At 45.4% G+C, this 13279-nt stretch overlaps 1 protein-coding gene across 3 annotated transcripts in view; it reads left to right on the top strand.

The window, feature by feature from the left end:
* Positions 1-13279, top strand: part of INSC (INSC spindle orientation adaptor protein) — a 116121-nt gene that overhangs the window by 81023 nt on the left and 21819 nt on the right. For all 3 annotated transcript variants that reach the window (XM_088791652.1, XM_088791654.1, XM_088791653.1), the window contains exon 8: positions 10410-10581. In XM_088791652.1, coding sequence (XP_088647778.1) covers positions 10410-10581 — 172 coding nt within the window. The remainder of the gene's footprint in view (positions 1-10409; positions 10582-13279) is intronic.

Consider the following 13279-nt stretch of genomic DNA (forward strand, 5'->3'; position numbering starts at 1 on the left):
TTTTCTACACTCTGCCCCCTGCCGCCGCCAGCTCCTCAGCTGAGAGAGGCATAGTATGCAGACCCCAGGGCAAGGCAGCTACTTCATCTTGATTCAGTCAGTTCTAATATGTAAGTGAGGCTAGGCAGGGAGAGAGAAGTGCTGGATGCCAGGCAAGAAATCTGCTTAATTTGACGTGCAGCCCCTTCTTTTCCTAGGCGTAGCTCCTAGGTAGGGGGAGAAAAAGAATGTTTCTGAAAGGAGATCCCAGGTGCTTCCCCACCCCTCTTTGGCACTCAACCCACCTAGGCTTATCAGCTTCCCCCACCCCTCACACCCCCAGGCACAGGCCTTTAGCTGTCCTGGGAATGGACTAGGACTGCCCAGGGAACCCCAGGCTGCCAGGTTAGCCATCCGTGCTGAAGGATAGGCAGCCTGGAGTGGGGACTGCCACTATCACTTTCCCCAGCCCAGCAGGGGGGACATTCTAAAACGCGAGTGTGGCTCATTCACTTCCCCATTGCCAAGCCTCATCCATCTGCCTTGAGAGAAAGGTGGGGGGCTTGAAGGAGGCTAGGATGTGAAGAGGGGAGAACAAAATTAGGCACAATGCCCTGCCTCCCCAGTTTCTCCCCGCGAGGATTTACGCTGAGATAACCGGCCAGTATTGTCCAGACTGAAGGAAGGCCCTGCTGGCTCTGGGGCTGCATCCCATGCGCAAGTTGCAAGCTGAGTTTGGAGAAAGCACGAGGCTGCCCAGTAAGTAGCCTAAGTGCAGCCTCAGGCAAGGCTCGGGGGCCCGTGCACTGTGCAACAGCGGCCTCTGGCGGACAGAAGCGGCAGCGGCAGCCCTGCTAAGGTGCTGGGGCAGTCTTTTGGAGCTGGCAGGCTGGTGGGCTCTGGCGGGCCAGGATCCAGTAGTCGGGGCCAGTATGTCCTGTATGTGTGTGTTGCGGGGAGGGGTTGCAAATTCAAGGCAACGGGATTCTTCCTACTGAGCCAGCCTCTTCCAGGCAGAGGATGTCATATATTTTATAATCCAATAGGTCTCCCATTTCTGGACTTCCCCAGCAAGTCTGTCCTGTGCCTTGTGGGAACAGAACCCTTCCTAAGCCCCCTACTTTTCACTGCAAAATATCCAAACTCCTCAGCTTGGCACTGAAGGTGCCCTCTGAACAAGCTGCCTCCAGCACATTGCCCTTTTGGTAAGCAGGTCTGGGAGCCATGCCTAGCTAGCTTCATTCACTACTCGCTATGTGTTGACCTTGTACCTTTATAAGTCCCAGTCTCATAATATGTCAAGTGGAATGATAAACCATGACAGGAAGAGGGAAGGGTAATGAGAAAGAGGAAGAGACTTAGAGAGGAATGAGAGAAGGAGGGGAGATGGGAAAACACACAGAGATAATGAACACACACTTTCATTCTCCTTTGGGCTGCTTCAAAAGTACAAGGAAGTCCTGTGCAGCTTTGTGGTAGCTGGATACGCAGTGCCCTGGTTTTGACCTGCTTGGGTGTATAGTGATTTCTCATGATGGTTTTCATTTTCATTTTCCCGATGAGTAATGATTTTGAGCATTTTTTCTTATTCTTATTGACTATTTGGTTATTATCTTCTTTTGTGAAATGTCTGTCTGAGACTTTTGCCTGTTTAAAAAAATTGAGTTGTCTTTTTCTTATTGAATTATAAACTTTAAAAAATATATTCTGCATATGAGTCTTTTGTCAGATATATGTATTGAGAATATATATTTTCTTCCAGTGGTTTGCTTTTTCATTCTCTTAATGGTGTCTTTTGATGAATAGAAATTTTTAACTTTGATAAAGCCCAATTTATTGATCTTTTCCTTTGAAGCTAGCGCTTCTTGTGTTCATTTAAGAAATGTTTGTTTTTCCCCGAAGCATGAAGATAGCCTCCTGTATTTTCTTCTAGGAACTTTATTGTTTTACCATTCACATTGAAGTCTATGATCTATTTAAATTAAAAATTAAAAATGGTGTTCAAGGTTGAGTATTTTCCATATGATATTGACATCCAATTGAACCAGCACCATTTATCAAAACAACCATCTTTTCACCACTGTATTAAAGTGGTAACTTTGTTCTAAGTGAAGTGATGACACATGTATGGGTCTGTTTCTGGGTGTTTTCTGTTCCATTAGTGTTTTTGTCTAACCTTGTGCCAATATGGCACTGTCTGAGTCCCTGTGGGCTATAATAATTTTTGATATTAGTTGCATAAATCCTGTAGTTTTGCTCTTTTTTATTATTATCTTGGTAATTCTAAGGTGTTTTTTTTTTTGCATCTCCATGTACATTTTAGAATAATCTTGTTAATTTCCACTAAAACACCTGCTGAGATTTTAATGGTGTTTTCTCTAAATTGATAAATATTTTGGATAATTGACATCTTAAACAATATGGGGTGTTCCAATCAATAAATGTATACTTCTCCACTTGTATAGACTGTCTTTAATTTCTCTCAGCAATGTTTTGAATTTTCAGTGTTGACATCTTACATATTTATTTTAGAATTATCTCTAGGTATGTTTTTATGTTAATGTAAGTGTTATTTTTAATTTTTATTTTCTAATTTTTGCTAATCATAGAAAATACAATGTTGAATATTGTACCTAATGACCTTGCTAAGGTCACTTATTAATTTTAATGGTGCATAGACTTTATTGGATTTTATATAGATTTGGAATGTGTACAGATGTATGTGATTATGAGATCTGTAAATTATGACAGTTTTGCATCCTCTTTCCAATCATTATACTTTTATTTTCTTTTTCTTGTCTTATTGCATTGGCTAGGGCCCCTGCAAAATGTTAAATAGGAGTGGTGAAAATGGAGATCTGTCTTGTTACTGATTTCAAGGGGACTGCTCTTAATATTTTATTAATTATTTCATTATTAACTGTGATATCACTATCATTTTAAGGATTAGACAACTGAGACTCAGTATGTAACTTGTTCATGTCACCAAGTTAGCAAATAGCACAGCTGAGTTGTGAGCCCAGGCTTTTCTCACTCCTAAGATTGTGTAACTTCCACTGTATCACAGGTACCTCTAGAAGAGTGGTGCTTAACCCAGGATCTCCATTAGAATTACTTGAGGAATCTTTAAAAATACTGATGCCAAGATTCCACCCCAGACAAATTAAATCAGAATTTAATTTGGTGGTGAAGGCCAGGCATTAGTGTTTTAAAACTTTCCCAAATGATTGTAATCATCTGAGAACGAGGCTAAGAACCACTGACCTAGAAGTACTTTTGGTACAATTCAGATCTCAGTTGTGCCCAGTAGTGCTTTGCTGAAAACTTGATATTTTTATATCAGCAAATGCCTAATTATCCTAATCCAAAGGGAAAATGAACTTGTTCTTAGTGACCTTTTGATGTCTACTCATATACTCCTCTCCTCCCACCCCCAAATACCTTTACGGCATCTGTTTGAGACTCAGCCTTAGGGAAAATAATCTGCTTGACAGGGAACTTATTTTCTATTTATAGGCTTCAGTGATTCAATCATTGATTTCTCTTCACCTCACCAACTTGCCTGGTAAATAACTTATTATATAATCTCTTTCATCCATCGTTTCATTCCCTATTGCATATTAATATTTGTATTTATCCATTTTGGCACTCAACTTTTAATCAAAGATTCTTGTTTGAAATAGCAAAAGAGATTGAGCAGGCTCTAGGATATATTAGTTTCGGAGGAGGATAACATTATTCTCCTGAAAGCTTGTTTTACTTTCTGTGGCTTTTATTGAGCTGTCAGTGCTACCACTACTCCTTAAACCAATACCTCATTTTATAAAGCGATCCTTTAACCCCCTATACTATTCACAGACTTTGTCCTCTGAACCTTGCCCTGATCTGGTTTACATCTCACATTTAGGTCCTGCTTCTGGCCCACAGGTTCATTTATTCCACCCAAACCTTTGCCCTGTCCCTTGGCTGACACTTGTCTTTTTGTTTCCTTGGGCATGACCCTTGCTTCCCTCTCAGACTATGATAGAATTTTCCATCTGACTATTCCCTGGGCAAATAGATTCATCCTGCCTGGACCCGTGAGCAGGATTCCAACTGCTTTGTGGTTTCCACTTCTTTTTTTTTCTGCAGAATTTAGGTGTCTATGTGGACAAAAAGGTGAAAGAGGTAAATTGAGGGTCTTTAGGTCATGCTCCCTCCCCTGTGGCTGTCATTACTGCATTTGCATGATTCTGTTTAACTGTTACAACCCAGCAACCAATTCCTCTGTCTTTCCCTAAATGCTAAACATGCAAAATGAACTGGAAAATAGCAGACCAGCATCAGTGACATATGATGGCCCTTTGTATACTAGTTGTGTCCCTTAGATATTTGCATAAAAGCCACCACTGATGCTTTTCCAATAATCAGTAGGAGAACATTGCACATAAATCTCATATGATGTTAACTGTATACCTTGGGTTCCTCAGCTGCGTGGGTTCCATACTCTTCCCACTCCTCAGGGAGAATCTCAGCGTTCACCAGGTTTAGACATGTTCTGTATCTGGACTCTGGGTACATCGGTCCTGCTGCCCAGGTGATGACCAGGCCAGACCATCCTCATCACCACTTTCATGCCCTCCCACGAGGGACGCTTGGCCTCAGGCCCAGGCCCATCCTGCTCCATGTAAAAGCTAATTACCTATAAGTGCTTCCAGCAGCAATTTCTTTAGGGATGTGAAAGTGCTTTGATTAGATTGTTCTCTTGGCATCATTAAGTTTATGACTGTGGATGGGAAGTGGGTGGTTTGGGGATGGAGGTGTTCCAGAAATGGGACCAGAGTCTGAGGAAGCTGGCCTCAGGCTGGGTTACTCCCGGGCCCTCTCTAGGAGCTGAGCTGAGCAGCCCCCAGTGACCTGGCCCACTCACCACCTTCTCCCTTCATTGCCTTTCCCAAAGGCCCACAGAAGGGGCACAAGCCAGGAGAGGGAGGACGAGGATGGGAGTCTTGGCCTGGCGTTAACTTCTCTGTGACTTAGGTAATCTCTTCCCCTCCCTCGGCCCGTTTCCTCATCATTCAGCCCACACTTCACAACTTAATTGCCGTGTGTCAGGCCTTAGCTGGATGCCAGAGACAGAGAAGATTCAGTATAGGGGCTGCCCTGAGCAGCTCAAATCTAGTGCAGGGATGGGCATGCAAACTGATGAGGATCGCACAACACCCCCATTCTAGTTGTGGTCAGACCAGAGTGGTGTGACAGCGGGGAGGACAGAGACCCTCTGTAGAGGGGAGGCAGGTGTGTGTTCCTAGGGGAGTGGCTTCTCACCTGGGTCTGAGAGGGGAGTGAGGAGGGAAAGACAGGGAAGATGACCCCTTCAGGTTTAAGTGAACTGGGTTTGAGATGCCCGTGGAATATCCAGGAAAATTAGTTTTGGAATTAAGCACCAAGAGCTCCAGTAGCAGTTTGAAATGTGGTTGTGACTCTCAGGAAAGAAGGTCAGGGCTGGAGGGCCAGTTGTGAGGGTCATCACAACTTGTCACTGAGGCCACTTGGGTTTGGGTGCTACTGACTGAGATGTGCAAAGTGGGCTGACAGAAAACCTAGCGTAAGACACCTTCGATGGATGTGCAGGAGGAGAGGCTAAAAGAGAAAATGATAATTAGTAGTTAGCTAGGAAGGAGACAAGACTCAAAAGTGGGGTATCATGGAGTCCCAGGAAGGAAAGAGAGCCAAGATGGAGAGAGTGCTCAGAAGGGGAAGGCATTACAGGGAGGCCAAGTAAGAGAGGGCCTGTGAGACAGGGCTCTGCACCAGACAAGGTCCCAAATCCTTTGAAGCATGTGATGTCTCTTATTCTCTCTTTCTCTCTCACTTTTTGTTTCTCTACGTGTCTGTCTGTCTTTGTTTCTCCATTTTTTATTTCTTCCTGATTCGTCTCTGTGTCAGTGCCTAATTCAGTGCCTATCACAAGGTAAGTGCTCTGTTAATGTCTGTTGAGTGACAAAGAGATGCAGGGATAGGACTATTTTTCTCTCTGTTTCCTTCCTAAGGGAATGTGATTATTCCTCTTCTTGGTCCTGGTCAGGAATTAAAACAGGATTCACTCCCCTTTTAAAAGTTCTAGTTCTGGGCTGCATGATCCGAGGATGCCCAAACAAGGGGGTAAACTTGTGGGCGCCAAGCCAAAGGGACAAGGTTCTCAGTGGGTTGTCAGTTCTAGAGAGACAGGTAGGACACAGGGCCCTAGGTCTAGAGGAAGTGACTGCAGCCACCAGATGGGGATGAGGTGGAATGATGGCGCCACCGTGTGGCAGGCATTGTACATATATTATCTCTCAGTTACCTTCCAGTACCCCGAGGTTTGTATTTTTATCCCCATTTTATAGATAGAAGCTCAGAGTAGGTACAAAAATTGTCCAGCTAGTAAGATACAGAAACAGGATTCAGACCCAGGTAGAAGTGACTCCAGATCCTGTGCATGTTCTGACGCTACAGGAATTGGTTCAGGCACTGGGAGCCCAGAGCCCGTTGGTGTGGGGCCCTCTGGGTCGCCCACTGTGATGAGCTGGCTGGGTCGGAGCTGCTGAGATGGGGATGGATACAGCGATCAACTTGGGCTGGTGGCAGCTTGCTGGCAACAGACTAAGTGACAGGTCAGTAGCATCAGAGCCAAAGACCCGGGAAATTGGCCCACATGACAATCCACCAAGTAGAAAAATGAGCAAAATGCATGTACAGGCACTTTACAGAAGAGGAAATCCAAATGCCAAAACAAAACTAAACTAAACTAAAACTACAGCAAAGCAAAGCAAAACAAAAACATATGAAAAGACTCTTAGCGTCACTGTAGTAAGTGGAGACACGCAGATCACAGTAAAAACTTCACACACCCACCAAAATGGCAAACATTTAAAATCTGACAGCACTAGATGTTGGCAAGAGTCTGGAGTTAAGCGAGTTAATACATTGCTGGTGGGAATATAGATTGCTGCAGCTGTTCTGCAAAGCAATTTGGCAACACCAGTAAAATTAGAGATGTGCAGACTCTGTGAGCTGGTAATTCCACTCCTAGATTGAGACCTCCGAGAGAAACTGGCACGTGTGCACCAGAAGACATTGAGAAGAATATTTATAGCAGCATTGTACATTATAGGAAAAACTGGGAAACGACGCAAATGTCCACCGACAGGAGAATGCGTAAATGAATTCTTGATTCAATTGCCATTGATTTATACAATGAAATACCACACAGCAGTGAAAATAAATGGACCTCAGCCACATGCAACAACAGGAAGGAGTTTCCCAAGCATAATGCTGACTGAGGAAAAAATAGCAAATTTCTATATACAGTATGATTCCCATTTACGTCAAAGTCAAAACCTTGTTAAAACTCAACAATATACACATGCAATAAATCTCGAAAGAAAACAAGGTAATAAGAAGCACACAATTCTGGGGAGTGGCCCATCCAGCAGGGAAAAGCTGAGATAAGAGATCAAGAATGGTGTAAAGGGGGCTTTCTGCTGTTATTTTATTCTTAATATTAGACTTTCTGGATATTAGGTATATACATATACAAACACCAGTGTTCATTTTATTATTTTTAATCCCTTATACATTTGCTATGTATAGTCTCTTTTGAAGGATGATATATTTTATAATTAAAAAATTACAAAAAGCGATCTGAAGCATATGAAACAAACTAGGAGGAAAGTGAGAGAGTGGGTAGTTTCACAGACAGGACACCACAGATCCTGTCCTCTGGGAAACCTAAGGGCCGAGAAGAGATCAGAATCCACCTGAGGCCAGGGTCAGGATGACTTTCCCAGGGTCAGGAATATGTGGAATCCATGTTGCTGAGCTGGCTGTTTCTCCAGAGCTGCCCTTCTCTGTATGAATTTTGACCATGATACCCCCTCTACCTGCAGTGCCATCCCTCTACCTTCACTTGTCTAAGATGTGTCCTCAAGTCTTCGGTCAAGTTTTACTCCCTTGCATTTATTCCCCACTTACAGAAAGCTAATTCTGTGCCAGGCTTGGAGCAGCCATGAGTGAACAAGCTGTGGTCCCCAGGCTTGCGGAGTTCCCTGGGGAACCAGGGAGATGGACAGAAAAGGGAGCAGAGGATCACATTACAGTGGGACTTCTCCAAATCGCTGTTGCATGAAGTCCGCTTCGGACCTTGTGAAAAGGCAGATTTCAGGCCTCGCAAGAGTCTGGTTGAATTGGTCTGGGCGGGACCCAGGAGTGTGATTTCAAGACATCATCAGTTGGTCCACAGAACCCCCACCCTTTGGAGAAGCAGGGCCCATGAGTGTGATGACAAATGTTATGATGATAGCGTGGTGCTTGGGCATGAGCTCCAAGCAGGGCCTTCTCCCCCAGCTGGGGTGTGGCTGTTAAGTCAGGGCAGCTTCCAGGAGGCCTTCCCCTGGAACGTCCTCATTGGAAGCCACCTTGTATAATGCTATTTGTGGATGAGTCGCCTGCCCACTGCCCCTCTGCTCCATCACAAGGCCCGGCAAACAGTATGTGCTCAGGAAACTTGTGCTCATGGCGTTGCTGACCAGCATTCTGAGCTGGGGAGCAGGCCTGGCATCCAGGCCTTGGGTGGCACTAGGCCCTTGGGGACCATCAGCTCCTGGCTCTCTCTAGTGTGTTCAGAATGGCTCATCTCCAAGCAGTATCGGGGAGTAGATTTGGGTCTGACAGGCGTTCCCAACTGAGTCGGGGATTTAACTCCACCTGCATCCAAGGGAGACTGGCTGATTGCCGTATTTTCCCCTACAGACCCTGTAGCTTCTTAGCTGCAGATTTGAATGGTGCTGGAAGGAGGAAAGGGACGAAGGCCAACTCAGCCTAAGAGGTTTCTTTTGTTGGCAATAATAGGGCTTTTCCCATGTCTAGGCCCAGAGCAGACCCCTTTCCTTCCCTGAGCTCAAGTGAGGCCACACTCTAAAGGCCTGTTAGTCAAACACCTGGCATGAATCCAGTCCTGCCAGGGGCTGCCTGGCTGCTGTTTATTCTCTTTTATTAAGCACATCCAGGTGAGTTTTATTGAGGACAGTTCCCCAGGCTCCTGTTTCCACATTTGTCTCTTTTGAGTCTGAGATTGCCAAAGACTTTCACAGCTAATGGACCTTACAGCTCCCGAGAGCCATTTAAGGGAGGCTCAGAACTCAGTGGTGGTAATTAGTCAAACAAAACGCAGACCTCTGGAGACCCATTGGAGCTGAATGACAGGAAGTGAGGGTGTAGGTCCAGGAGCCACAGGCCTATGGCATTGTGGGGAGCATCTCCTCACCTCACCTCTCCCTGGTTCTGCCCCTGCGTCATGCCTAGCTCCCACTTCTAACAGGGGAAGGATCTTGGTGGTTGGCGGCAGGTTTCTTCAGGCAGGCTGGTGTCCTGGGGTGTCTGAGGGGCTGCAGTAGCTCTGCTGAGCTTATCTTGACAAGTTACTGCCCCCCCTTTCTCCAAAAAAATCTTATCTACTGACCCTTGATGGAGGCAGAGGTGTGAGCTCGGGTACTTCTCAGAAGGCAGTGTAATGTCCTGTTCAAAACTATGAGCTTTGAAACTAGGCCATTTGGGTTCAAATCCCAAACCAACTACTTTTAAAGTTTATGATCTGGGGCAAGTTAAAGAACATTTCTGTGTCTCAGTTTCTTCATCTGTAAAATGGGAATAATAATATTGCTGGCCACAGAGGGTTATTGCAAGGATCAAATGGTATACTAACATATACACTGCCCTTAGAGTGGTAGCTGGCACATATTAAGCACTCAGTATGCAGAAGCTATTGTGCCAAGAGCAGGTCTGACTTGGGCAGAACTGGGAACCTGAAGTCTTTATCTGGCATTCATGTCCCACTGTGCCAGGTTTGTTTTTCTCTGGTTGGGCAGAGAGAGCAAGGCCTCCAGGGAAGCAGCCCTCTTTCTTTGGGGGACAATGGTGGAAGAAGATGGGGAAGGAAAGACGTTGAATTCAGCTTGCTGCCAACGCAAGGAAGGGAGGAGGGAGTTAACATTTGTCAAGCATCTCTTCTGGGTCTCACATCACACGCTTCATCTCTGTATGCGCCCAACGCCCTGTGGGTGGATGAGGACAGAGTCTCCGAGAGGCTGAGTGACTAATACCAAGTCCTACAATGAGTGTAAGAGGGGGCCAGGATGGGAGCTCGGGATGTGAGAGTTCTAAGTGACTAATTTTTCTACTTCAGTTCGCTGTGGTGGACAACCAGGGCCTCGCCCCTGGATGCGTGGCTTGATGCCCGCTATCTAAGAAGCTCATAGGAGGTCACCAATCTCTGCTGGAGCCAAAGCAGAGGCCCCCAGTGTACTGAGGCTCTAGGGCTGGCCCAAGTTGGGGCCCTTGATTCTCTGTCTCATTCCTATCCTGTGGTCCTCTCCCAGGATGCACAGAATGTGCCCTCTCTCCATCTGCAGGTGGATGGTGTTCTGTGCTTGGCCGACATCCTGACGGACGACAGCCATTCAGAAGCTACACGGGCTGAAGCTGCGGCCGTGGTTGCTCAGGTCACCTCCCCACACCTGCCCTTCACTCAGCATCTCAGCAGCTTCCTGGAGAGCATGGAGGAGATCGTGACAGCTCTCGTCAGTGAGTCACCCTGGGTGGGTGGGGACCGCTGAGTGAGGGAGGCTTATCACAGTTGTCTTCGGGAAGGGACAGGAAGATCACATTGTACCGCACATATCTCTTGCACAGATGATCGCACTTGCTGAAATCCCACCCTTAAGTATCCGAGCCAGGCTTTAAAGAACTCTGTTTTCAAGTTTTCTACTTAAATGCACACAGCCTTCCCAGAAGCTCCTAGAATTGAGGTCAGATTGGGATTCACTGGCCTTTCATATTGGAGACCAGGACAAGCCCCAGGGAGGAGTAGGACCTCAAAATTTGAAGATCAGATACCTAGCCAGAGAGGCTCTGATGGGCTTTGTTCCTGAATTCTCAGTCTATTGTACCCAATGGATGTGGCAGCAGTGACTGGGGGCAATGGCTTCTCAGAGAGCACCAGTTCACCCCAACCTGCTACCTTGAATCCTATCTTTGGTCCCGAGTCATGGGCTCTTGAAAGTACTGACTCTTCTAGGTTCCCCTATTCAGACATATGTACTCCTGGCAGGAGAATCATGGCCCAATATCTAGGCTATTCCTTCAGCTTTCCTTTGCAAACCTGCAGACACTAGAAGAACTCATCAGGATAACAATCCTCAGGGAGCTTGTTTTGCAAACCACGTCCTTTCTTTTATAAGTGCTGGTGTTGATCTGTTTCTGCTTCTATCCCTATCTCTGTCACTGTCTCTGGATCCACACCTTACTGAAACTGAAGGGAAATTTAATTTGTCAGAAAATTTAGGGTTAGCCCCAGGGTTGGGAATATCTGGAACAGCCAAAGTTTAGGGGCAGCACAGAACACGGGACTTGGAGTCAGAACCCTCGGGTTTGCATTTTTGCTTTTTCACTCATCCATTCCCCAAATAGCTACTGGCCAGCAGCCCTGTGCAGGCACTGTGTGAAGTTCTGCCACTCACTTGCCATGTCACATTGGGAAGCTCTTTCCACAATTTTCTTAACATATAAAACAAGGGGTTGGGACCTGTTTCTCTCCAGCATCCTTCTAGCTCTAGAATGTGAAGATCTGTAATTACTTTGCACAGAGGAGGCATCAGTTACGTTGATGTTATGGCTGTTTCTAGTCACTGTAGCAGTGGCACCCAGAGGCCAGGCTGGGAGAAATCAGTTCGCCATCATCCATGTTTATTCAAAATTGAGAACCACACAGAAGCCAATGGATGAAAGTCTTGGCTGGAGGAAATGCAAGAGATCATGAAGTTCAATGCCCAGACTATAGGAGAAGAAACCTGGGCCCAGAGAGTTGGAGGGACCTTTTCAAAGCCACGTCACAGTGTGAGGATTCACTTCTGCTGGCAGCCTCACACTCAGTCATTGACTGGAGTCAGGCAGGAAACATACATGAGCTGAAGGGGCCAAGTGGAAGAAGAAAATGAGAAAGTTTGAGTCCTGTATTAAATTGAAAATCGTGTGTAATGATTAAGGGGAGAAATCACTGATAAACCCCAGTCAATCGTTGCCATGTAGAAAAGTCTGATTTTTTTTAAAGATAAGACAAAAATTTTAAGTTTTATAGAAAATCTCCCACTTTATACATGATGGCAAATAAAAAAATCAAAACATGAATAGTCCAAATAACCTTTCACTATTGCCATATGTCCATTCCTACTTCTTTGCCTGAGCTGGATTTCTCCCTGGAGAAAACGAGTCTCCCTATTTATTTCACTCCGATGAAGATGCATTGTGGAGTCTGCTTGGAGAGTCAGCAGATGGTATATATCTTCTGGGCAGGACGCCAGGGCTCTGTTCTTTGGTGGGAAATAGCCCTCCAATTTCTTGCCATTCCCTGGAATCATTTATAAATGAGTCACTGGACTCCTCAACTTAATCTTCCTAACACATCTCAGGTGACTCAGGCTATAAATGTGCACCAAATAAATGTGTCCCCAAATTAAAAGGCACTTAGATAGTTGTGTTAATTGCTGTGTCGGCAGCAATGGTGACTACATAAGAATGAAGGTCGGTGTTCAGACCTAAAAGAAATCTTGTAGCAAAGTGGGCCAATGAGTCCTGTGGTCTTACGCTAAACTCTGGATGTAGGGAGGTGGCCCAGAAGGGGTTGGATGTCCCCAGTTGTCCCCCCTCCCCCCCAAATCAGATGATATTGGAAAAGGGGAATCATAGTATTCTTAATTGCTTGACTAATTTGTTGTCCCAGCCCTGGGGGGTTAGATCAATATTCTGAGTTGTTTAGTGGTCACATAAGGGTTTTGGGGAGCAGGGCTGCCCAGAGGCAGACATTACCCTCCTGATTGAAACCTAAATACACAGGAGCATCACTGGGAATGAATCAAAGAGGCTTAGAGACAAGAGGCAGCCAGGAGTACAGAAAGAATGGGGACTTGGAGTCAGGCAGACCTGGATTTGATTCTATGCCCCAACAATTAACAAAACTCAGTTCCACAATTTGGGGGCAATTACAATATTTGAATCCTCAGTTTTTCATCTATAAAGTTGTGATTGAAAAAGTGGGTTGTTGTGAGAATGGAATGACTTAATGAAGTAAAAAATGTACAACAGTACTTTGCACAAGTAAATGCCAGATAAATGGTAACTGCTGCTGCTATTAACTTCTTTGAGTCTCAGCTTATACATCTGTCAATGGAGGCAACCATTTTCTACTTTAAGCGTGCTCAGCATTTATTGGCACAGTTCAAGGCAC

The sequence above is a fragment of the Rhinolophus sinicus genome, chromosome 14 (assembly GCF_057876585.1).
Source record: "Rhinolophus sinicus isolate RSI-liver-muscle chromosome 14, RSI-T2T, whole genome shotgun sequence".
In the NCBI taxonomy this organism is placed as follows: domain Eukaryota; kingdom Metazoa; phylum Chordata; class Mammalia; order Chiroptera; family Rhinolophidae; genus Rhinolophus; species Rhinolophus sinicus.